The sequence below is a fragment of the Micromys minutus genome, assembly GCF_963924665.1.
Source record: "Micromys minutus genome assembly, chromosome: 29".
NCBI lineage: Eukaryota > Metazoa > Chordata > Mammalia > Rodentia > Muridae > Micromys > Micromys minutus.
In genome coordinates, this window is record NC_137964.1 from 26018832 (window position 1) to 26045581 (window position 26750).

At 44.6% G+C, this 26750-nt stretch overlaps 2 protein-coding genes across 3 annotated transcripts; one reads left to right on the forward strand and one right to left on the reverse strand.

Annotated features, from left to right (window-relative positions):
• Positions 1-98: 98 nt before the first annotated feature.
• Positions 99-26268, forward strand: RAD9B (RAD9 checkpoint clamp component B; the record flags this gene model as incomplete). Of its 2 annotated transcripts, XM_080940664.1 has the most annotated exons (12): positions 99-135; positions 864-934; positions 1693-1842; positions 2018-2132; positions 7568-7667; positions 12318-12424; positions 16170-16276; positions 16364-16428; positions 17358-17477; positions 18806-19034; positions 25693-25791; positions 26200-26268. In XM_080940664.1, the coding sequence occupies 12 exons, from the start codon at positions 99-101 to the stop codon at positions 26266-26268; spliced, it is 1269 nt and encodes a 422-aa protein (XP_080796790.1). The 2 variants fall into 2 exon arrangements, with proteins under 2 accessions (XP_080796790.1, XP_080796791.1); XM_080940665.1 differs by lacking the exon at positions 26200-26268 and having other exon boundaries at positions 25693-25803.
• On the reverse strand, positions 9493-9924 carry LOC308439066 (large ribosomal subunit protein eL29-like; the record flags this gene model as incomplete). The annotated part of the gene is made up of 1 exon (XM_080940668.1): positions 9493-9924. The coding sequence occupies one exon, from the start codon at positions 9922-9924 to the stop codon at positions 9493-9495; it is 432 nt and encodes a 143-aa protein (XP_080796794.1).
• Positions 26269-26750: the final 482 nt, after the last annotated feature.

Consider the following 26750-nt stretch of genomic DNA (forward strand, 5'->3'; position numbering starts at 1 on the left):
CCGGTGCTGTGAGAAATTCCTCAAGGGTGGGGCAGGGTAACATCCGGGCACCTGCGGCTGGCGCGCTTCCGCCCGCCATGCCTGCTTTTCCCGTAGCCATGCTGAAGTGCGCGATGACGGGCGGTCAGGTGAAAGGTGGAGCGGCCTTTCTTGCTTTGCTACTTAGAAGAAGGAAAGTCTAACTCCTGTGAAGGGTCTCCATCGTCCTCTTAGGCTTCCTCTGCCATTCTTCGCCACGACTGACAACTCGAAGCCGGGCCATAGCGCCCCTCACGAGGGCCCTGGTTGGCTTCGAATAGCATGCCAGCTCCGTTCCTTTTATTTATGCCTAGTATTTCACTTGGTGACCAAGTAATGAATTGTGGCATTGGGCTTTAAGCTCGGATTGATGAGGGCTAATGTGGGGAAAATAATACTTGACCAGCAAAAGTAGCTTTGAGCTGAGGAAAAACAGCTTGCTCTTTATTCGAGATTCTTTATCCGAAGACATTTTTTTGTAGTTGGTTTTTGTGTTTGTTTTAATATGTGATCTCGGACAAGCCTCTGTGCCACTCAGTTGAAAAATGAGACTAATATTAACTAACACCTTCGTTGATAAAGGTTGTTAGAAGCATGGGCTAGGAGTAGTCTCGTCTCTGCAAAACCAAAATCCCCTAGCTCCATCTCTGGCAGTCTGACCCGAGTGTTAGTAATAGAGCTCAACAGAAGAATCAATTGATTTTTGACAGGCCTGGTTACGTTGTTCAGTAGACCCCACCGCCCTTCCCAGTTTCCACTTGAGTCCTGTGTGTGCAGAATTAGTCTTGTGATTTATCTTTACTTCTTGGGGAGAATATGAACAGCGCCTTTCTCTTTTTCCATAGTATTTGGAAGAGCAATTCAAACTCTATCACGAGTGAGCGATGAACTGTGGCTAGACCCATCTGCAAAAGGTGTAAGTCAATGTAAAATGCCAGGTGTGCCTCAACTCCCATCACTAAGGAGGGAGGCAGAAGCAGGGGGATCTCTGTGAGTTTGAGGTCAACCTGGTCTATAGAGTGCATTCCAGGACAGACAAGGCTACACAGAGAAACCCTGTCTCAACCTCTCCCCTCCCCATCACAAAAACAGGTGTAATAGCACAGGCCTATAATCCCAGCACCAGGGAGACAGAGGTCAGTCAGCTATGTGTGAAATGTGAGACCAGTTTGAACTATGAGAACCTATCTTACAAGCCATAGTAATTTAAATTTAAAAGAATGTTAAGTGATTGATCACATATTAAAGCCAGAGAGGATGTTTTAAAAGTGCTAAGTCCAAGCAAGGTGTGGTGGGTAAAATCTCAAGCACTTAAAAATTCTGAAACCTGACAGTTACAAGCATGCATTCCCAGGATGGCTGAATTAGGTGATAGCTTCTCCCCTTGGAAAGGTCTGAGGTCAGTCAGTCAGGGCTCTTCTCTGTCACTGTCCACACTTCAGGCATTAACATTATTACCAGGGACATTTACAGTTTTATGGTACCAGGCCTTTAGATTATAAATTTTGTATGTGTATATTCAATATGGATAGATACATATCTGTAAGTACCATGTGCAGATTCAATGCACATGATTTTATTTGAAAGTGTGTGTGGTATCATATTCACAATAGGATCGACTCAGGATAGAAGTTGGTTTTTTCTGAAATAGCTAACTGATCTTTTTTTTTCCAGCTTGCTCTGAGATCTGTGAATTCTTGTCATTCCACATATGGCTATGTCCTGTTCTCGTCTGTGTTTTTTCAACATTATCAATGGTCCCCCTCAGCCACAATGAGTGATAATGACATACCTCTGAATTTAAATTGCAAACTGGCAATAAAGGTAAAAACAGTTATAGGGGAGAAATACTCCTTTTGTAGGACTTAACAACTGTACTATACTGAATTGTTTCGATGCCATTTATGCACACACAGACTTTCATCTGTTGGTTTTTTACAGTTAATGGGACAGCCATACTAAGTGCGTGTTTAATGTTCACAATGTATTTGTGTTGCAGTCAATTCTGCCCATTTTTAGATGTCTGAATTACCTTGAAAGAAGTGTAGAGAAGTGTACAATAGTCGCCAGATCGGATAAATGCAGAGTCGTCATCCAGTTCCTCGGCAGGCATGGTAGGTGCGGCAGAAAGCATCATGCTTCTTAGTGTTTTTATTTGTATAGTCTGCAGACTACTGTGACGTGGGTTCTGTACAGGGATGTAGTGTGGCAGGTGTGGCACTCCTTAATTCCTCAGGACTAAGTGGCACAAGCTCATCTGTATGCAGAACAAAGCAGCCCTTTCAGATGTCCAACCGGGAGGTAGATCAGTCAGCCTAGCAAGCAAATGATCTGATATCATGGTCAGAATCACGTAAGAAAATGTCAGTGTGGTGGCACATGCTGGAGTTTCAGTGCTGCAGAGGCAGGAGCACGCAGGTTCCTGGGGCTCAGTGTCCCACTAGCCTAGCCTGCTTTCAGAGCAGTGAGGGGTACCATCTTAAGGAAAAAGGACCCTAAATGATAGACAGGCCCCAAGGAATGACACCTGAGATTAACCTCTGGTCTTAAGTCTCACACACACATGGCACATGCTCCCTACACAAATGTTCAGTTGAACTTGAACTGATTTTTCTTTTTTTATTATTTATTTATTTATTTATTTATTTATTTATTTATTTATTTATTTATTTATTTATTTATTATATGTACACTGTAGCTGTCTTCAAACACCAGAAGAGGGCATCAGATCCCATTTCAGATGGTTGTGAGCCACCATGTGGTTGCTGGGATTTGAACTCAGAACCTCTGAAAGAGCAGTCAGTGCTCTTAACCACTGAGCCATCTCTCTAGCCCGTGAACTGATTTTTCTAGCTGAACACAAGGGCATATATCTCTGAACCTAGCACTCTAGTGGCTGAGGTAATAGGGTCAGGAGTTTGAGGCCAGTGCATAAATATAGCTAGTTTTAGGCTCTCACCTATGGAGTGAAGTCCTGACTCAGAGAAATTAATTCATACTTGTAACATTGGTCCAAATCTCTGTGTTCAGGAATGATATTTTGGAAGGTGGTGGCTTTCCACTCACTTCCACACAACTGTTATAATCCTATTTCTTCATTTTGACTAATACTTAATCTATTTTTACTCCAGTGTGTGTTTATAGCCATTAGATTTTTCTCTATAAGTACTAGTGATGGAGTATTATTTCTCCTTTCTTTGAATCTAAATCCACATAATAGCAAACCATGCAAAGAGTGCATTTTAACAAATGCAAGGCTGATTGTCACAAAATATAGCTGTGAATTCTGTTCCATGGCCTGTCAGCTTTATGGAAGAGCATAAGCTGCAGGAGCCTTCCCTTTCTGCTGTGTACACTACGGTGGCCTTGCCCTCATGCTACAGGCCACCATGGGGAGAAAGTGATGTCTTACAGGGACAGGCCTGGGCACAGAACCTGTTGCAGAGTGAGCGCAGGTAGATTTCAGAGTCAACTGTTGAGTACCTGAATTGTCTCAGACATGGCTCTGTTAGAACTAATAGTCCTATTCCCAGTAACTATTTCTGTACTGGGCTTATAATAACATTGGCTGAGGTAGGGGTGAGAGTTTGAAGTTACACTACAGGCATGGTTCAGTCCAGGCTGCCCCAGCTGCTGCTGCTTCTGTTTTAGTTCCTTCTCTCCGCTCTTCTTTTTCTTCTTCCTCCTCTTTCCTTCTCCTTCTTTCCTTCCTTTATCCCCTCCCTCCTCCTCTGCTTGCTCCTCTCATCCCTCTTCTGCTTCGCCTTTCTCTTTTTTCTTCTTGTACTTCCATTCCTTCCTTACTTCTTCCCTGACTTTTTCACTCACAGGGTTTGTTTCACAGCACACAACATGAGTAACCCCACAACAAAACTCAAGAAAGTGAATTCCTTGGCAGCAGGAACTAGATGCTTCTTCCACACCAAGAGCTTCCTAAAATTTGCCTTGTACATTGCTTGACACAATGTTTGATTCTGCTGTGACTAGACCAACCTGGACTCTACCTGGTAGCCTGGGGGCAGTGCTGTCATCCAGTTGGCTAGTTGCCACATCTGGACCGAAGGCAGGACTATGGCATGGATGCTGCCCAGTCCTGGGCTAGTTCTCTCCATGGCTGCAGATGTTTGCAGTTATGTGTGCAGAGTCATGTCAGTCATCTGGGGGAGAAATGCTGTTCAGGTTCAGTTGAGAAGTCTCCTGAGAAGATACTCAGTTGGCTGCTGGAAATACAGATTGGGACTTTGGGGAAAAATTAAGAGTTAGTGAAGTCAGTTTAGTTCTTCTGCTAGTAGAAAACAATTGCACAGACCTGAACTGCCATGATAAACTCAACGACTCAAACCATAAACAGCCTGCAGAAGGACGATTGCCCACCACTCCTGAAAGGAAAAGACTTTGGTCCTGAAGACTGTCCACCTGTTGCTGCTCCTCACAAAGCTCTGTTTCTCTGTTGCACTCTGGCCACAGAGTTGCTCAGGGCAAATTCTACAGAGCCCCTGAAGAATGTGTTCTTCACATAAGTTCTGTGCTAGCTCAAGAGGCAGGCCTGCATAGAGGGGCTTCTAAAGGGTTCTGTGAGTCTCAGAGAATGAAGCCCTGATTCATGCACATGTGTTCAGGAAAGTGAAGGCTGGGGTTGTTGCAACCTTTAGGTGTGCTAGTGATTTAAAGTTGGTTAAAAAAAAAAAAAGAAAGAAACACTGAATAGCCAAACCACTTCTAAAGGTGTTCCTACAGTTGAAAGCACAGTTCCACAGATAAAGCAGCTGTGTAAAATGGCGACTCCTTAGCTTAACTGTTCTGGTGTCTCAAGAGTTCTCTGGAGCTACTGACAGTCTTAACTCTATAGATGAACCTAAAGCACATCTCCCAACAACTATAACCAACAGCAGTTGTTTCTATGGGATAGTTCCACTGTGTGTACCATATTTGGTCAGCATAAGTGATGCAGATATACTTTTATAGCAGAGATTTGAGCTTAGTGTTTTCCCAAAACAGCAGCCCTGGTGCTTTCTTTAAAATAGGTTAGATGAGGCATGGTGTCTTTAATGCCAGCTTTCAGGAGGCAGAGGCAAGTAGAACTCTGTGAGTTGGAGGTTAGCTGATCTGCATAGTGAATAACAGTTACAAGACAGGGATATATAGCTTGTCTCAAAAAAAAAAAGAAAAAAGAAAAAAAAAGCCATGCTGTTGAGTGTAGTGATGGAACATACACCTAGCCTTCAAAGGCTGAAGCAGAGGATTTTAAGTTAGAGGCTAGCCTGGCCTACATAGTGATTACTAGGGAAGCCAAGGCTAAATGTCAGAACGCTGTCACACACAGAGAAAGAGTCAAATGACTGATTATATCATTTCAGAGTTCAAAACTCTGAAATATCTTCTCATTTACCCAGAGACAGGCCAGTGACCTTCAAATGCCCTATACCCTTGTCCAGGAACCAAGAGCATGTTTCCTAGTGTGTATGTTCAGCTCCACAGCCTCTTGTTTTACAAGTAAGACAAGACAACAGCAGAAGATCCTGCCCATTTCATAAGGTGCAAAGGGCCAATAAGATGGCTTGGCAAGTAAAGGTTCTTGCTGCCAAGTCTGATGACCTGAGTTCAGTCCTTGGAACTACATGGTGGAAGGCGTGGACAGACTCTTAAAGTTATCATTTGACCTCCACACACATGCCATGGGATATGTACTCGCCCCACATACAAAACAAACAAAAACAAATACTGAAGAAAAGTTAGTGGCTAGAGAGATGGGATAGAGGTTAGGAGCATTGGCTGTTTTTTAAGTGGACCAGAGTTCATATTCCTGCACCCACATTGGGTAGCACAAGCACCAGGGCATCTAATGCCCTTTTAACCTTCTTGGGTACATCCTTGAACATGCACATACATACATACATATAAATAGACAATTTTTAAATAGAAAAGGTCTAAGAACACAGATCTTATCTGATTTGCTCTCTGCTAGTGTTACAGAATTAATTTGCCTTCCCAATGAGAAATCATGTCAGCATTTAATAAAGGAAAACTCCTAATAATAGCAGGCGACTGGTTCTGGCTAGTATACAAAAGGGAACGACCCCTGAACAAAAATCCCATCAGCTTACATAGTTTCATGGCCCCAAATTACACTTTGCACAATAAACATGCACAATAAATAGTTATTAGGACAAATAGAGAGGCAGAGATTTACAACCTAAGGGCTGCTTTTCCAGGGCTGTAGTTCCTCAAGGCCATCCTGCCTGGCTGGAAAGAATTATGCTGTTTTTGCTAAGAGAACGTGGACCCACACTGGCTGCCCATGTTGAAATGCACTACAGAAGCTCTTTGATATGGGAAACGAACATAGGGGCCAGCTGTAGACTAGGAGCGGCTCCTTTTGTTACAGGCATAGAGCCTAATTGGAGGCATTCTTAGTGACCACATCTTACTGGAAACAAACACCCAGCAAGCCTACACTTCGGTTATGTTCAAGACCAACTGTTTCCTCCATGCAGGATCTACAGAGCATGGTCACTACTGATCATCCATGAGCCCTGTTTTAATGAACTTCTACTTTGTGTAACTTAGTATTTCCCAAACAAGCTTCCTGGATCCTTTATAACCTCAGTTTACCATTCCAGTTTCTCCTATATCCCTAGTTCAAGAGCTTAAAACCATCCCTCTGTGGTCGCCATCAAAAGTTGCCCTATTATCTGTAGCCCCTCACTTCAAAGTCTGTCTCCCCACTTTGAATCTCAGTGTGGTTTTCTTTCTTTGTTGTTGCTTTGTTTTAATGTATATGAGTGTTTTGCGTACATAGATATGTCTGTGTACCATATATCTATGCAGTGCTTGAGGAGACCAGAAGAGGGCATTGGGCCATCTGGAACTAGAATTATGAATGGTTATGTTGCCATCATGTGGATTCAACCCAGGTCCTCTGGGAGACCAGCCAGTGTTGTTAATGGCTGAGCTGCCTCTCCAGCTCCAGTGGTCTTACTTTGATACCAGCAGTGGTTTGCCTTGGTTCCTAGCCTGGGCCTCCCAAGGCTGTCGTCATCTACACTGCCACAGAAACATCTCTACCAGCCAGAGAAGCCAGGGATAGACTTCTGGGATAGATGATATGGCTTTAGGCACCCTTATTGCTCCTACTGAGGCACTAGACAGACATTGAACTAACCTCCAGTTTTCAGAGTGCTTGCTTATCATGCAAGAAATCTGGAGCTTGACTTCCAGCACTTGAGCATGATGGTGAATGCCTGTAATCCCAGCACGTGGGAAGTAGAGGCAGGAGCTTCAGGAGTTCTAGTCCTATCAAGTTTGAGACCACTGGGCTGGGTGAGACCTGCCTAATTTGCTGAGATGTGACATGTTGCTTCTTGTTCACTAGGGGGCGACAACATGCTTCTTAATTAGGGCCCTATTCCACAGCAGGCTGTATGCACCTGCCACACAGGAAACATTACTTTATAATTTTATTGCTTTAATTTAGCTGTGAAAGGCAGGCTTTTAAAGCCTGTTCATTTTGCACTTACAGTTATTAAGAGGTTGCTTTGTTCTCTTTAAGGTATTAAAAGAACTCACAATGTGTATTTCCAAGACAGCCAGCCCTTGAAAATTCTCTTTGAAAAAAGCTTGTGTGCAAATATCCTGATGATTAAACCAAGGTAAAGGGTCTCCTGATGGCTCTTTCTCTTCTGAACATGGTGTTCTCATACACTAACAATTCACCCTGGAGCTTTTCTTTCCTTTTTGAGATTATTTTTAAGTCAGCACATAAAAATGCTGGGTTCTGTGTGACATTTCATGCTGTGTACATTGTACTTTGGCCACACTCACCCCGGTACCCTGTCATACCCCCACTTCCGCCTAGAGCTTCCTAGCCAGTTACACTCTTTACAGAGGCTAACATGTGACTTAGAACAATCACTGACACTGTCAGGAAGAGACTTTAGAAAGATAGGTAACACACTACTTAAAGGCAGCAAGTTAGTGGCCAGGAGCTCTGAATACCCCACCCATGGCTTCACACTTCAGTGCAGCCAAAGAGGAACCTCTATGGTGAGACTTTACACCTATACAACTTCCCTTTGAGCCCTAGGACACACAGCCTGAGGACATTTACACATTTTTATGAAGATTGATTTTCTTACTGAGTTATTTTCTAGGTAGTGGGGTGAGCTATATTTGTCCAGGAAAAGGACACTCATTCAGTTCAGTTGCAGCATTGATTATTAATTATCATGAGTCTGAAGCAAAGCATATTTTATCCTACTGCTTTTAAATTACAAAAGGAATCCTTGTTCTCTGCAGCACATGTTCTGAAAAATGCAAGGGACCATGACCCTTGCTCCTCTGCTGTCCTCTGTGGCTCTGTTAGCAGCCTGGTGACTGTCCCTGCAGCACACATCTCCCCACCACCCTGGGTTGTGTGTGAATGCACATGCCACTGTGCATGTGTGGAGGTCAGAGGGTGACACATAGGATCAGTTCTTTTCTTCTACCACGTGGGTTCTGGGAATGGATGGAGCTCAGGTCATCAGGCCTGGCAAAGCAAGTGCCTTGACCTGATGGGCTACCTCTCTGACTAGTGTGAGGGACTTTATGTCAGTTCACTTACATCAATCTTATTTTGAGTAATTGCTTTTTTCTGTACATTGTGGGTCTGAGCTACAGTTTTCTACTGATGACCTTACAAGGAAACATGTAGGTAGCTTCCCCATTTCAGATGTCTAGTGCTCAGATTAGTATCTGTTGTCTACTCCTGTGGAACACATTTTCCCCAAATGTAGAACCTTCACAAATCAGGCATTTATTCATCTGTTGAAATAGCTGGCTGTCATCCGGATGTTCCTAGAGTTAGAAGACAGTACCACTAGGACCACAGTGTCACCTTGGGGAGGCACTGCTGAACTCACAGGCGTGCCTGCTGGACGCTGGCCTCACAGTGCCGATAATGATGGCTGCGGGCTGCCAGGACAGAGGCTTCAGGGCTTCTACCCTCTCTGGTCAGAACTGCTATCCCACAACTCCTGCTACTTTTTCTCTGAATGAGTTTAAGTCCAGCTCACACTCCAGGGAAGGGATTAGGGAACAAGGACAGGAAAGTGAGGATCCTTAGGGCTCTGGTACAGGGTGCCCAACAGAGTCGTAAAATGAAGTTTGTGAGTCAAAGGCTGATAAACTTTAAACTTCTGTGTGCTCTGACAGCTGTCATCATCTGAACAGTTTGTTACTTCACACTCTGACCAGTGCAGAGTCCTACATGAAGGACATAACAAATCTTTACAAAGTCTGCCAACCTAACAGGCAAAATTGTTGCATTTTCATTCTTTTTCTCTTCTTGTCTCAAGTTTATTTGTGAAAACAGCATAGGACACTGAACATCTGCAGTAGTGTGTAGGTGGGTGTGTCACAGCAGTCCGTCTGTCTTCACGCTGGCAGGAGCCTTCTCTATGGGGCCTTCACAGGGGCCTGGGCACCTTTGCGAGCCTAAGCTGGAGCCGAAGCCTGGGTCTTAGCTGGAGGTTTGGCCTCTGCCTTGGTTTGAACCTTGGGCTTTGGTTGGCAGAGCCTGAGACCCTTGGCCACGTAGCTTCGAATCCTCTTCCCAAGCTTGGGGTGAGCGATGAAAGCCAGACGGCTGAGTTTGCGGCTGGGGCCCTTTGGCATCTTGGGCTTGATGGCCTCAGGCTTCACAAGGGCCTTGATGGCCTCTGCACGTGCACTCACTGCCTTTGCATTGCTGGCCTGCATCTTCTTCAGGACTTTCTTGTTGTGTTTCTTGGCAAAATGCATGTTCCTCAGGAACTTGGGAACAACCCCCTTAAGAGATTCATATCTTTGTGACCGTGGTTTCTTGATGCCATTTCTGTGCCATTTGCGGGACTGGTTGTGTGTGGTGTGGTTCTTGGACTTGGCCATGTCTGCACGGTAACCTGCAGCTTCCCAAATTTTCATTAATAGTTCAAAATTATATATTTATCCACAGTTTATATTTTCTGTTTTTTAAAACATGTGTACAAGGTCAGAATTTTTAAAGAATTATTTCTTTATTTTATGTATATGAGTACACTGTAGCTGTCTTCAGACACACCAGAAGAGGACATCAGATCTTATTACAGATGGTTGTGAGCCACCATATGGTTGCTGGGAATTGAACTCAGAACCTTTGGAAGAGCAGTCAGTGCTCTTAACCGCTGAGCCATCTCTCCAGCTGTTTTTTTTTTTTTTTTTTTTTTTTTTTTTAAAGACTTTTGAGACAGGGTCTCATACCTGAAGCAAGCCTTGAACTTAAAAGTGTCAGTATTATAGGTGTGTGCCATCATTAGCAGTTTTCTTCTGCTTTGAATTACACATTCATGTTACCTTTTAAAATCAAGGTTATATTTGGTATCATGTTGTCTGGGATGTAACAAATCAATAGAAAAAACTCTTGCTTGACATGTACAAGTCTCTGTTTCTATAAACACAAAAGGAAAAAGTTGCTTGGAACCTCAGCACAGGGAAAGCTGAGGCAAAGGAAGCATGAGCTCGAGTCCAGCCCGGGCTACACAGCAAGGGTCAGGCTCAGAACAAGTGTATGTGGCATTTGTTTAATACCTCCACTTTAAACAGGAAGAAGTCCCCGAATGAACCTGATAGATGTTCCTGGCATTGTGGCATGAAGATGCACTGTTAACTAATGTCTAGCATCAGGCTAACAACTAAGGCTGCATGAATTCTAAGAAAATCATTTTTATCCCACAACACCTCAAGTTGGAGAGGACAACAAAACTTGCAGTTTCTATTTTTTTATATAATGCAGTCTCGTTTTATTTTAATTTAAAACATTGTATTTTTTTATATATGGAAGTTTTGTCTGCGTATATGTCTAAACACGTATATGTGCATACCTGGCCCTCAGAGGACAGAAGAGGGGCTTGATCTCCTGAAACTGGAGCTACAGATGGTTGTGAGCAGAGATGTAGATGTTAGGACTGAAACTTGGGTCCTCTACAAGATCAGGCAGTGCTCCTACCTGCTGAGCTGTCTCTCTAGCAATCCAATGAGAAATGGGTAGAGAAGACCTGAGCGTGCACAGAGAGCACAGGAAGGTGCTCAATATCATGGTCACTAGGGGAGCAAAAGGCAAACCTCAAGTCTGGGTCCGACCTTGAGTTCTCCATAAATGCATGTTTTATTCAAAAGGGAGCATAATTATACCAAGCATAGTAACTCTCGCCTGCAATACCCTCAGGAGGCTGAGGCAAGAGGATTACCTTGAGTTCCAGACCAGACTAGGCTACAAAGTGATGAGACTTTGTCTCAGAAGAAAACAAAAGAAAACAACTCAAAGGGGATCTATAATAAAAGGGTATTTGGATGTCAGGAGAACCATGAAGTGACTGGCATTAATTAAATAGTCCAAGATCATAACAGAAATCCAGGTCATAGGCTGTGTGGGATCCTCTACTTGTTAGGTGGATTAGTTACTTTGCAGTACTTGAGACAAAACACCATGACCAGAGCAGTTTATCAAATAAAGTTGTACTGGGCATGGTAGTACACACCTTGAATCTCAGCACTCAGGAGGCAGAAGCAGGAGGATCTCTGTGAGTTCTAAGCTAGGGTTGTTGACACAGTGAGTTGAGTTCCAAGACAGGACAGCCAGGACTCCATAGGTATACACTGTCTCAAATAAACAAACAAAAATTAAGTGGACTTACAAATTCAGAGGGTCAGAGTACACTGTTGCAGCAGGAACATCTGAGATCTCATATGTCAGAACTACAAGTAGGAGGTAGAGAGAGCTAAGTGCCTATGGCACCTGTCTTTTGAAACCTCATAGCCCACCTCCAGTGTCACAACTCCTCCTCCAAGGCCACACCTCCTAATCCTTCCCAAACAGTTCCATTAATTGGAACCCAAGTATTCAAACACCCAAGACTTAAAGGGACCATCTCAATTCAAACCACCACATAGATGTCTAGCTTAGTTCACCTCTGCTGTATTTGAACAGCTCCATCTTCTACTGTCTCCCTTATGGCATGGAACCAGAATGGAAGATGCCATCCCTGCATTCTGCTCACATTGCAGCCTCTGCATGCTTTCCCAAGGTAGTACTGACATCTCACATGCCCTAGATTCCTAAGCTTTTTTAGTTTGCCTGCAAATGAAGGTATGATTTAAAAAAACAATAAGAAAGAAGGCCGACCTTTGAAGGAAGTCTCTTAAATAATAAACAGGCCTGTTTATTTCCAGATCCAAGACTTGAATACCAGTAAGGTCTTAGATGTTTTTCAAGTAATATTAATACTTCTCATCACGTTTTACAGACTGCTGGCTGAGGCCATTGCTCTTCTGACATCAAATCTAGAGGAAGTCACCTTCTCTGTTACGCCAGGGAACTTTTGCCTCAAGAGTTCGAGTGAAGAATCACTGGGTAAGGCTGATGTCTGCCTTGGGCTGGGCTGGGCTGGAATGTAGTTCCTGCTTCTTCCTGGCTCCACCCTGAGTGCTGTCACTGCTGTAGTAGTAGCTTCCCTCTGAGGAGCAGCTAGACAGAGAACAGTGGGAAACTGATGGGCAGGTCTGGGAGAGTGACAATTAAAGTTTTGAATTTTCAGGTTACTCTAAATGAGTGGTTATTAAAATAATATATTTTCACGTTAGGGATAACTTCCTGTTGTTCCCCCTCCTATCTAGCTCAGGTTAGCTTGGAACTCACACTTCTGCTTCAGCCTCCCAAGTAGCTGGGATTGCAGGCTCTTTCTAACATTCCCAGCTTTGGTTAAGGTTCCTAGGTCTGTGTCTCACCGTTTACTGTCCTAAGAGGCCAGAAATATAACTGAGACTACATATAAAGAGAGAGTGCCTGAGAGTTAGAACCTTACAGTTGGCAAGCACCTAGGGCAACATGTGGATACTCCCTAAGTCTCAGTCAGCCCTTCCAAGACTGTGTAGAAGGGAACTTTGGTGATGAGACCTGGACTTGCTCTGTGCAGTGCCTGCACTAGGGATCTTCCATCCCTCGTGACTTTAGGAGCTCTGTGCTTATCTTGCTGTACTGCAGAACTGTTATGGGCCTCATGCAATCTGAGAAGGGCTTACACTGGGTCCAACCACTGTTGTGTGTACATAGTACACCTCAGGGGTCACTTGGACTGTGAGGAGGTGTAGTTACTGACATGAAAAATGGAAGCACAGAGACCCATGAGACCTGCCTGGGTCACATTTCATAGGTAGCCTAATGTGTAGATACATGAGCTTCAGGGGATGGCTCCTGATCTTGTGACTTTGAAATGGTTTCCTTTGCATGGCCTGGAAAAGGCACACATGGCTGGTGAAAGATCTGCCTGAATGGAGGTGGCTGTTGAGTAGCTCATAAGCACCGCCCAGAGGAGTTTTCTGAGTGGCTACAGCTGTGTTGCCTGCCACTGTCTAATCTCATTACTAAGTTTCCGTGCTACTACACTAGCTGTGGATTGAGCCTTTGTTGAGGTAATCATAAAGCACCTTCTGTACTTGAGACTGCACGCCCAGGAGCCTGGGTGAGGCATTGCAGCACTAAGACATGTTAAAGGAATCTCTCTCTCTATGAATATGCTTCTCTCCCCAGACCCCTGTATTATGGATACTTACTAAACTGTCTTTTTGTTTCTTTGTTTTGAGATAGGACCTCAATATGTAGGTCTGGCTGGCCTAGAACTTTCTGAGTAGACCAGGCTAGCCTTGAACTCATAGAGATCCACCAGCTTCTGTCTCCCAAGGGCTGGGGATTAAAGGTTGAGCCGCCATATCCAGCCAACCAAAGCAGTTTTGTACTGAAAAGCTTAAAACGCCAACACCTATATAAATTACTATAAAAGAAATGTACTCTCTTTTGCTTCCCTAGGCCTATTGCAGCTTTGCTCTCCCACCCCTACCTCTCCTCTTCCCCTTCCCTTCCCCCCTCTCCCTCCATGTGCTTATGGCCGGCCTCTACTCCTCTATTTCTCTCTCTCTCTCTCTCTCTCTCTCTCTCTCTCTCTCTCTCTCTCTCTCTGCCTCTACTACCCTCTTAACTCTCCCATGACCTGAGTAAACTCTATTCTGTACTATACCGTCCTGTGGCTGGTCCCTCAGGGGGAAGGGGTTCCCAACATGGACCCCCCAGAGGCATCTCCCTTGCCCCCAGGCCTTGCCGCACCTCCATAAGCCATATGCCCCCCACTCTCATCATCCTTCCCCTAACAGCAGGGAAGAAAACCCAAAAGAAAACCCAGGACTCTGAATTTATCTCAATCCTGTTCCACTTGATTCTCTGAGCCAAGCACAGTAGGAGATGTTTGCCAAAAGCAGGGACATTTCAAAAGGACATCAGGATAACCCCAGGAAGCAGGAACAGTGCAGGCCCCGAGTGGGCCCATCCTTCAGCCCATGGTGACGACAGTGACAAGAGGGACAAGGACATGGGCGTTTCCAGGAGGGTGAGCTGCTGACAGCTGTGTCCTGAGTGGAGACAGATGCACAGGAGGACACAGAACCACATGAGAAGAGGACTCTTGTCTACAGGGTATCCGAGCTGCAAAGAGGACTTGGGACCAGTCCAGCTGCCTGAAAGAAGCAGAAACCAGCCACGCTGCTTAGAAGAGGTTTCAACTAATCACTTGGAAACCACTCTCCAGCTTTTTGAGTTGCCTGCAGGCTCTGCAGTGTGTTCCAGGTCCCCAGCTTCTGTGACCCATCACACATTCTGGAGAAAAGTCTCAGTCATACAACACTGGTGACGAAGAGATAATGACGGGAAAGCAGGTTGGACTCTACAGCGTGTCTTGGAGCAGAGTGGAGCCAAGAGCAGGGCTGCCTGGCATGGAGCGCAACGAAGGGCTCAGCTAAGCATGGCAAGCGTGGCTCTGGAGGCCTTACCTCCCCCACCCCTTCCCTCTGGCCTGCTAAGAACCATTAGCTCAGCTGGGCAGTGGTGGGGCACACCTTTAATCCCAGCACTCAGGAGGCAGGGGCCAGTGGATTTCTGTGAGTTCGAAGTCAGCCTGCTCTACAAAGAGAGGTCCAGGATAGCCAGGAACCAAAACCAAAACCAACCATTTGATTCCATTCCTAAAGCTGGCCACCAAGTTCTGTCCCCTTATTTGGCCACTTCCTCCTTCTGAGGTTGACTACCAAGGTCCAGCTATCAAAAGCCTCCTTTGTTTTACCTAGTTAACATGGCTCATGAAAGTTTAAACCCCTAATCCTAAAAAAAGAAAAAGAAAGAAAGAAAACAAAAGAAAGAAATGTATTGCTACAGGCAATGTTGTCAGGAACTGATAAGAAATGTTAGAGAGGATGTGGAGAAAGAGAAACCTTATTCACTGCTAGTGGGAATGCACACCAGTATGGCCATATAGAGACCGGTGGAGGTTCTTCAGAAAATTAAAGATAAACCAGAAAGTTATGGTGCACACCTTTAATCCCAGAATTTGGGAGGCAGGCAAATCTCTGAATTTTAGGCCAGCCTGGACTACAGAGCAATTTCCAGGATGGCCAGGGCTATACAAAAAAACCCCGTCTCAAAAAACAAACTAACTATAATTAGTTAGCTTTAGCTATATGTGATGACCCAGACCTGTAATTCCAGCAATTGGGAGGTGGAGACAGAGGATTAGGAATTCAAGGCCACCTTTGGCTACATAGCAATTTTGAGGCCAATCTGGGCTACATGAGACCCTATCTCTCAAAAACATTTAGATAGATAGATAGACAGACAGACAGACAGAAATAAATGAAGTAAAAAGACGGTCTTCTGGTCATTGCTGATAGCAAGCCATTCCAAAACATGGTATCTGGGACAGAACTTTCTACTCCTCAGGACTCTGCAGGCTGATGGGACTGAGGGGGGTGGTTGCCACTTGGAGCCTCACCAGCTGTGGTTAGGTAGTGATGAGCTAGAAGCACCCAAAGGTTCGAAGGCAATACCTGGGGCATGCCAGCCACTGAGACTAGGTTGGCACAGGTGGTGGCCATGATTTTCCTTTTCTTGCTGATTAGAGCAGTCACAGGGCTACCCAGCTCAGGGGTAGAGTGTCCCTTAAACCCCACCTTCAAGAAAGAACAAAGACTCCCCTCTATGATAAATTATGGTTACATGCTTGTGCTGAATATTAGCACATGCCCATTTATAATCTTTATTTTCCTACATCAAACAGATTTGACCAGCTCTGTGTACAGTGAGATGTCTTTTGGCCCAGAAGAGTTTGACTTCTTTCAGGTTGGACTTGATACCGAGATAACATTTTGCTTTAAAGAACTGAAGGTAAGCAAACACCAGTGTCAGAGTTGAAGTCAAGTTTTCACTAGTTCTATAAAGGAGTGATTTGTACCTGTGCTCATCTCCCTGCAGGGGATCCTCACCTTCTCTGAAGTGGTGCACGCACCCCTGGCTGTCTACTTTGACTCTCCTGGAAAGTAGGTCCCTGAGAACTCTGGGTTTGTCTCTTTCCTTGTGACCCTAACAAGCTCCTTTGCAGCATGGGGACCCTGGTGTTGCACTCCATTAGCAACACTTCTCAAACCGAAAGGTTGAAAGGTACCATAGCGTGGTGCACATGTCTACAGTCCTGGCACATGGGAGGTTGAGGCAGCAGAATCAGGAGTTCAAGGCTAGCTTTGGCCACACAGTATGTTTGAGGCAAGCAAGTACTACTAGACTTTACCTCAAAAAAGTAAAAACAAGTAATTTGCCCTGGGCATTTGGTGCTATACACCTTTAATCCCAACACTTGGGAGAAGAAACAAGCAGATCTCTGAGTTCTAGGCCAGCCTGGTCTATAGGATGAGTTTCAGGACGGCCAAGAGAGGAAACATGTTTTGAAAAAATATTAATAAAATAATAATAATAATAATAATAATAATAATAATAATAATAAGCAATTTGGTACTTTGACTAGCTCCTGACAAAATTGTCTATACAAGGCAACTCTGTGTGTGTAAACCTTTAATGTAGTTTAGAACTAAAACTGAGTGCTGGAGAGATGGCTCAGTGGCTAAGAGCACTGACTGCTCTTCCAGAGGTCCTGAGTTCAATTCCCAGCAACCACATGGTGGCTCACAACCAGCTGTAATGGAATCCAACGCCCTCTTCTGGTGTGTCTGAAGATAGCAACAGTGTACTCATATACGTAAAATAAATAAATAAAATAGAACTAAATATGAATCAGATGGGCTTCCTGTGGTTGCTAAGGGCTTCCCAGCTCTTAGGACCACCAGTCAACCTGTGGAAATACTGAAGGAACACTTGCTCATGCTTTTTCTTTGTTACTACGTTGGTGGTACTTGCTGATATGTTTCTAACACTGGACAGAAATGAGCATGGTTTGTGCTAATTGTCCTTCTAGACCAGTTGTTTTGAGTGTTGAAGACATGCTCTTGGAGGCGAACTTTATCTTGGCAACATTAGTGGATTATCCAAGTAGAACATCTTCACCACAGTCACTGGGCCTTTCTCAGGCAAGAAGGTGAGGCTGGAGGCTTTTTATTCTTCTTTCTTAAGATTGGGGGATGGCACATGCTGCCATCCATCTTTGAAGTCAAAGGACAGCCCCAGGTATTAGTGCTTGCCTTCACAGTTGCACATGGCAAGCTAGCTAGCCTGTGACTGGGAATTCTCCTGACTCTGATGAGAACACTGAGATCACTGATGCGCATGACTGAGCCCAGCTTTAAACAGATGCACATTCAGGGTCTCCCATGTGTGTAGCAAGTGCTCCCCCTTAAACAATTGAATGAGACACTGGAGAAGTGTTACCACAACTGGCTCACAGCCGTCTTCTTAAAGATCAGGGACATGTTGTATCCTGTTCTCTCCTTGACATACATATTGCAGGCATGTTCCAGTGTCATGATTTATGATTTGAAAACATGCATTCTCATGACTTCATTAAGCTAGACACCGGCCACCAAGCTTGATAACCTGAGTTTGATCCTTGGGTCTCACATGATGAAAGGGAAAAAGCAACTCTTGAAAGTTGTCCTGTGATATCCACACACACTGCGTCTGAGCATGTATGTGTGTGTGCATGCCTGTCATGGCACACATGCAGTCAGGATCCCAGGGATCAAACTCAGGTTATAGGGTTGGTACAAGTACCTTTACTACTGAGCCATTTAGCAGGTCCACAGCTGAATTTGTTTTATGTGATCTTATTTTTTTATTGTTATGTTAAAACAACATGGCTAAGGCAACTTATAAAAGAAAGTGTTTAATTGGGCTTATGGTTCCAAAGGGTTAGTTAGAGTCCATGATGGTAGAGCAAAGGCATGGCAGCAGAACAGCTGAGAGATCACATGTTGATCTGCAGACAGGAAGCAGAGAGTGCTTCCTGGTGGGAAGCTTCTGAAGTCTCCAAGCCCATCACTTGGACATACCTCCCCAAACAGGGCCACACCTTCTGATTCTTCCCAAACAGTTCTATCAACTGAGGACCAAGTATTCAAACAGATAAGCCTATGGGGGCTGTTGTCATTCAAACCAGCATGAATCCTTTGAGCATAATCCATGTCTGCTAGGTGTTGGGTTGCTGAACTCACTGGGCATTTCTAGATGACCATGTACATTAATCTTAGCTCTCAACAAGTACTTTTTCTCACAGACTTCTTAATCCACAACTCTCATCACCACTGTTCTCCTAGTTACAGGAAGTGTATTCCCAGGAAACAACTCCATCCAGTTTCTCTGAATGCCCCAGGTCAGACCCCACACAGTCTGTCACCTCCTACTGCTCTCCTAGTTATAGGAAATGTATTCACAGGAAACAACTCTATCCAATTCCTCTGAATGCCCCAGGTCAGAGCCCACACAGTCTGATGCCCAGGAGGGTCAAAGCCGAGTCAGCAAGACCCCAGAGAGCATCTCTAGAGCAGCACCCAAAAGGCTGTTTCCCAAGGATCCTCCTGCCAGCAGCTCTCCAGCAGAGACCAAGAGAGCCAGCGCCAGCCAGGATGACATCTCTGAAGTACCTGAAAGTGTTGTCAGTGACATGGAGGAAGGGCCAAGCCCTTCACCTCTCAAAAAGGTAGGAGAGCTGTGCCAAGGTTGCCAAGGTAGCCCAGTTCTCAAGCATCTACCTTGTAGACCTGGTCTGGCCACCCTGTTTCATGATAGCTATTTCTTTCAAGTATAGTACATTCTTTGAACAAATTCATCCCTCTCCCCTTTGCTTCCTCTACTGTCCTCTTCTTCCACCCTCCTCTCTGCTCCCTCCTGCTAGTCTCCTTTCTTCTGCCCTTTGCTTTCATGCTTGTATATATGTGTGTCATATGTATTGTTATGTGTAAGCATGATCCACAAGTGAAAACATGCCATGTTTATCTTACTCACTATAAAGACCTCCATTTACATTCATTGTCTAGCAAATGTCATCATTTCACTTTATGACTGAATAGGATTTCTTTTTAAATAATTTGTTCTTATTTTGTAAGCATAGGTGTGTTGCCTGCATGTATGTCTGTGTGAAAATGTCAGATCTTGGAGTTACAGACAGTTGTGAGCATGTGGTTGCTGAGAATTGAACCCAGGTCCTCTGGAAGGGCATTTGGTGCTCTTAATCTCTCCAGTCCCACAAATAAAATCCCATTGCATAGATATACCACAGTTTCTTTGTTCACTTATCTGTTGATAATGTGGCTACTATAATGTAGTGCAGTAAATATGGGTGTCCAGGCATCTCTGGGGTATATTAAGTCCTGTAATTGTACAGTCACAAGCATCCGGAAGTGATAGTTAGGGCATTGATATGGTGATAGACATTTCTTGGGCTTTGTTTTGGAGAGTCTCTCGTAGCCCGGGATGGCCTTAAACTCCTTATGTAACCAAGGATGGTCTTAAATTCATGATACTTTTGTCTCTCCCTCCTAAGTGCTGGGATTACAGGCATATGCCACCACACCTGGCTCTTTTTTGATGTTTAGACATTTCTTGTAGTCCACATTGGTTTTGAACTATATAGCAAAGGATAACCTTGAAGTCCTGGTCCTTCTGACTTGCCTCCCAAGTGCTAATTACAAGCGAGGCACCATGCTTAGCATATATTTGTATTTCTGAGGAATCTCTGTTCTGATTGCCATGGGACCTGGATTAGTTTACATTCTTACCAGCGTCCTTGCTGGCATTTGTTTCGACTTTTTGTTTTAGGTGTGTGTGTGTGTGTGTGTGTGTGCGCGCGTGTGTGTTGTGCCTGAGTGTATGTATGTGCACCAAATGTGTGTGGTGTCCATGGAGTCCTGAGTCAGGGGTAACAGTTCTGGGAACTGAATCAGTTCTCTGCAAGAGTGACAAGTGCTGTTACCTACTGAGCCCTCTCTCCAGCTCCCCGATGTTTCTTCTGTCTGTTTTCACATTTGTATGTGTGTATGCACATGTAGAGGTCAAAGGACAATTTGCAGGACTCTGGATTGATCCCAGTTCATCAGGCTTGGCAGAAAGTTTCCTCTTCTAATTTCACTTTTTGTTTAAAGTCTTAAAATTTGTGTGTGCACATCTGCACACATGCCCCAGCACACAGAGTGGTGTGTGGCCTGGGAACAAGTTGCTGAAGTCGGTTCTCTCCTCCCGCTCTGTGGGATTGAATCTGGATCATCGGCTGGACAGCAAGTGGCCTTACCACAATAATAAAAAATGTTATTGTGTATGTATGGCATTGTATGTGTTGTCTGATATGCACACCTGTGCTTATACCTACACATGTGGGCACATGGAGGCTCAAGGTCAATTCTAGGTAGCTTTTTTTTATTAAAAATATATTTGTGGAGGCTGAAGAGATAGCTAAGTAGTTGAATATGCTTGACGCTCTGGCATAGAACCAGACAGTTTGCTTCCAAGCACTCAAAGTGTAGTATAGTAACTCACAATTGCCTGAAACCCCAATTCCAAGGGATCCTACACTGTCTTCTATCCCCTGCAGGCTCCTGCATGAATGAGCACATGTGTCTGCACATATGCACACACACAAATTTTTACAAAAAAGAAACCAGCAACTTTAGAGTGACATTCGTGTGTGTGCATGCTCATGCTGGGGCCTAGGACCCAGGCTTTGGCTACTGAGCATTTCACTGGTCCTTTATCTTTACTTTTTGAGACAAGGTCTCAGTGGACCTGAAGTTCATTCCTTCAGTTAGGTTGGCTGACCACTGAGCTCCAGGGATTGGCCAGTCTCCACCCCCAGCTCTGGGGTAACAGACATTGCCCAGATTTTACCCCAGTGCTGGGATCCAAACTCAGGTTCTCATGCTTGTGCACCAAGCACTCTCTCTCCTTCGTTATTTTTTCTTTAGTAAATGAGCAGCTGTGCATACTTTCTTTCACAAGCACTGCTTTCCAGCTGTTCCCTGCACCACACACGCTGGGAAACACTGTTTTCCACAGAGCAGCAGTGTTGTCTTCCCTGTGAGTTAACCGCTCTAAGTGACTCTTTGTGCTCCCACAGTTTCTGCAGTTACTGAAGGGTCACAAACACTCGGGAGGCAGAGGCAGGATCTTTGAGTTCAAGGCCAGCCTGGTCTATATAGACAGAAGTGTTTTGTAAAACTCTGTCTTAACATTATTACAAGCTCCAAGTACAAACTGGGTCACACATGTATCTCCTATAATTTGTGCCCTTAAGGTAAATTCCTTCTAAAAGTGTGATAACTGAACCAAGTGTGTGCAGATCTTTGAGGTCCTGCCAGTGTGTGCTTGCTGCAGCAGTGAAGGGGAGTGACAATTTCCCCGTCTGCAAACAGCTCGTGCTGCCAAACTTGAAAAAAAAAAATCATTGCCAAATTTATAGTTCAGAATTTTTTTCTTTTACAGTATTTTATGTATATGTGTTTGCCTGCATATATGTATGTACCTGGTGCACACAAAGGTAAAGAGTTAGATGTCTTTGAACTGGATTAGTGATGATTGTAAGCCCCTATGTGGTTGCTGGGAACCAAACCTGATCCTCTTTGAGAGCAGCCCTTGCTCTTAACTAGTCATCTATTTTCAATTGTTTCCTTTTGAGCAGGGTCTTTCTAATATATGTCCTACAACTCACTATGTAGTCCAGGATGGCCTCAAAATCACAGATCCACCTGCTCCTTAGTTTTGGAATTAAAAATAATTTGTTTTTTATGTGTATGCCTACCACATGTATGTAGTGCCCAGAAATAGGAAGAGGAGTCAGATCTCCTGGAACTGTAGTTACACCCAAGTTCCCATCCATCTTGGGTGATGGGAACTGAACTCAGGTTGTAAGAGCTTGTAACTGCTGAAGCATGTCTCCACTCTTCCTCAATATGGTTTTAATTTGCATCTCTCTGATTGTGAGTGAAGTGAAATAGCTTCAAGTTTGCTTCTTGGGCCTATGGAAGACCAGCCAGCACACTTACCAGCTGCACAGTCTACAGCTCTGGCCCCTTTGCATGTGCTCACTGCACACAAAGGCTTCTTAGCCACTGTCTGTGATGTTTGATGTACTCAAACACTTATATTGGATTTCTTTTGTTGTTGGTGGTGGTGGTAGGTTTTTTTTTTTTTTTTTTTTTTTTTTTTTTTTTGTTTTGTTTTGTTTTTGTTTTTTTTTGTTTTGTTTTTGTTTTGTCCATGCAAAGCCTTTTTCCTTTACATAGTAAAAAATTTTAATTTCAAATGATTTTTGAGCTCAATTAGAAAGCTTTTCCTACATTGGTTAAAAAACCCACCCCTTTCCTATTATGTTTACTTGCTATGCCATCTGGAGTTTCTCTTCATGCTGTAAATTATAGGTCTAACTTTGTCTTTGCAGCTACCCCAGAAGCCTTTAAAATTATAGTCTGCCTTCGCCCAGGGCTCTGGTGCCTCCTTTGCCATGTTATAAACCTGGTATTCTTGTGCCAGTCTCTGGACTTGCTGCCGTCCACCCTTAGTGTCTTCCTTATTCTCTGCCACTTCATTAGTGGCTTTTAGTTTGGGGGAATAGTGGCTTTTTGCAGACTTACCTTTTTCTACTGTGAACATTTACTTGTAACTAAACTTTAGTAACTGACCCATCTCCCTAAAAAAGTGTCTGTTGGTATCTGAGTTACTTTACGCCTCCCTTAACTTACACAAAGGACTGTTATTCTATCCTGCCATCCACCTGGAACCAGGCGATGTTTCTCTCTTTAAGCCTACTTGTGTCTTTCAGGACAGTTTTAGAATTCAAACTTTAAAAAACTGTTTTTAAGATAGGGTCTCACCTTGCCCAGGTTTATCTCAAATCCCCTTTGCAGTTGAAGGTGGACCCCTAGCCTTTCTCCCAAGAGCTGGAATGAGCACCACACCCAGCTTTTCCCTGTGGGAGGTGGTGCAGTGAAGACAGGGTCTCAATATATAGCCCAGATGGTCCCCATGCCCCAGCCTTCTGAGTGCTAGGATCAAAACAGGCAGCACCACATCCAACTTCTCATAGGAGTTTGAGTATCTACTGTGACGTGTATTCCTGGCTGGGGATGGGGCACATGAGGGTGAGGCCAGATCCTGAGTTCCAAGCCAACCAGCCAACTTTAGAGATTCTGTCTCTAAATAAAAAATAAAGGGAACTGGGAGGCTAGGGCTATATCTTACTTGATAGAAGGCTTGCCTAAGAGACCCAAGGTTCTGGGTTGAATCCCCAACATTTAACGAGCCAGGTGTGGTGGTGCACAACATAGTGAGTTTTAGGCCAGCTTGGGCTATGTGTCTGTTGCCTGCTGTAGATATTTTTATCATTTGCATGTACAGCTAGCTATTCTGTGTATTGATTTTCTCTCTGCTAAACTGTCCTTTTTCTTTCTTTCTTTGAGACAGGGTTTCTCTTTGTAGCCTTGGCTGTCTGGCTGTTCTGGAACTCTCTCTGTAGATCAGGCTGGCCTGAAACTCAAAGAGATCTGCCTCTGCTTCCTGAGTCCTGGGACTAAAAGTATGTACCACCACTGCCTGGCTGCTGAATTACCTTCTTGATCTTGGTAGGTTCTCCCAGCATAGCCAGCCCCATGTAGAGGTAGCCTTATTTCTTCCTCAGTGCCAGTAACTGAGTCCTCATGTCCACTGATCCTGTAACTCTGTTACAGCCAGAGTTGAGGATCCTGCTTCATCCCTGTATTAGCAGGAAGGCGTGGTGACATTGCTTTCTTAATGTGTTGTATGAGCACTGAATCAACGGAGGCCAGAGTTACTGTACTCCAGTAGCCAAAGGTACATAGGCAGTTGTGAGCTCACCCAGCACAGGTTCTGGGAAATGAATTCAGGTCCTATGAAAGAACAGCAAACACTTAATAGTTTAGCCATCTGTATAGCCTCTTTTGTTTTGTTCTTGCTCAGTGCCTTACAGCGTCACAGGGCCAGCATCTACCTTCCTTTGCTTTGAGGTGCTGAAGACAGAGCCCAGGTCTCTGGCACATTAGCAGAGTGCTCTACCATTGAGCTCTAGCTCAACTTTCTTTCCTCTGTGTATGCATCGTTCTTGCTTTAGCATAGGAAGGGCAGTTAGCCAGCTACAGATTTTAAGCCCTGTAGAGAGCAGGAACAAGGGCAGCAGGCAAATAGCACTCACCCCACAGTAAAGTCAGGCAGTGCTCAAACACCAAAATATTTTAGCCTGAATTCTGCAGCTTCAGAGGATACCGTAAAAACTAATTCCTGAGAGCTACTGCTCAGGGACAGTAGAGCCTGCCTAGCCATCTCTAGCCTCAGGACCTTGACCTTCCTCAAGGCCAGACTCCTAAAGAAGCAAGAGACTGGTTCCAGCTGAGCTCAAGGCAGCTGTTGCCCTTTAACAGGTGACCACAAATTTCACTGCAAGACAGCACAAGTGTGCTCTCCAGTTACAGAGGTCAGAGTGTGAAATGCCTCTCTCTCTCTCAGGGCTAGATATCAGAGTGCCACTTAGCCTGTGTCTTTCAGTTTACTCCATGGCCAGAGTCTAGCACCTTCCTGCATTCTTAGGCTCTTAAGTCACCTTCTATCTCCCAAGCTAGGCTTGAAGTCAAGTTTGTACCGACTGGTAACATCAGCTTTGCAAACCAATCCCATCACTACCTACCTATATGATGGTGGTGGCTGTTCGCCTTACTGCAGCTAATCTGGGGTTAACTGCAGTAAGGGATCATAAGCTGCAGAAGACATCTTCTCTCCAACCTAGATCATGTCTTCTGCTACAGGAGACTGCTTCAGGCACGGGGCTCATCCTTGGGAATTGCTGAGGTCAAAAGCTTAAGATAGGGTAAGGAGGAGGATGAGAAGTCTCTAAAGTACAGACAGTTACTTCTCTGTGACAGAGACGAGGCAGCAGCTGGAGTGGGTGAGGATGAGACATCTAAGCATCAGCAACACCAAGGCTCCCCTTCAACACAGCAGTGGGTTGAGATTAGGGGGTCATCAGCTTCAGTGTCTGAGGGCAGATAAGGGATTGGGAGAGAAGAGCCAGCTATTGAGTTCCTTAACTGAAGAGACCCTTTGCCTCTCTCAGTCCTGGTAGACATTTCTGTAGCTCCAGGAGAGATCACAGTACACTACTATTCACTAAGGTCCTGTCTTGGTCTGGTGGTGGCAGAAGAGGCTCTGGCCTCTTCTGTTCAGCAGGTAATGGTGTCCACAATTCATCACCATCAAAGAGAGTGGCAACACATGGCCAAACTCAGAAAAGCACCAGCTGGAGCCTTCAGTGTGCAGGCTTTGTCTTCAGAATAAACTATGTCTTTTGTTTTCCTTTCTAGTTTTCCTGCATGTTCTTTGGAGCAGTATTTTGTGAACAGCAAGAGCATGCCAGCCACCCCTTGGCCAGCCTGGCAACAGCAAGTGACAGTGAACAGGACATAAATGGATGATGCTCAGTGATAGTTGCACCAGGTGCTTAGCTCCCTGAAGACCAAGTAGAAAGTGAGCAAACTGTCCCAGGATGCTCTTGGCTCTTGCCAGTATCACTGTGCACTAAAGTCCATGCATGTGCCACGTGGGGGAAAGAGCTAGCAGCACAGGAATGAGCCACCAGGGTTTAGATGCCACTGTTTACCCTGCAGCCTTGACATGTCCTGTGCTGGTCCCTAAGGCAAACTTTTCTCAGCATCGGGGTGAGGTGGAACTTCTGTACTTGACAGCAGGCATTCCAGCTTATACGATGACCTGACAGGTTTTGTTCATTGTTGTTTTTTCAGAGTAAAGGTTGTGAATAAAAAAAATGTTAACTTTTCACTTTGTTATTATTATACAGTTTTACTTCCCAGCCCTCAGCTGCTCTAGTTCCTGAATGTTATGCAGTAGGATGCAGAAAGCATGCAGTGAAGTCAGTGTGAGTCACTGGCACACAGCAGCCCCTGAGCTCAGCCTGGAGTGGAACAAGGTAAGGGGGCAGGGGACAAAGCCTGTCCACTGCTCCTCTCAGGTCTAGCTGCTTACATGCACAGATTTAAAACCTGCCATAAAACATACTTATGTAACACAGTATGGTGTATGACTCTCTCCCCGAAACTGTGTACAGCCAATTGCAAGCAACAAAAGGAGCCTTCAGGAACATCTTATCACTAAGTCCTTGGAAAAGCATCAAACCGTAAGAAATGTTAACCAGCAGGCTACTGTACTTTAGACTCAGTGCTGCCTACATGGATTCACATGCTTCAGAAGTGTGAGCAGAATTCTAGCTGAAACCAGAATGACTAGGTTCTTGTAGCTTAGCAATAAGTCACAGCTGCCCACAGTAACCTAATAAAAACCCAACTTCATCCCAAAATGTTCCTCTGTGAATGAAAATGTGCTTTCAAGAAGCTTTTTGTGGAAA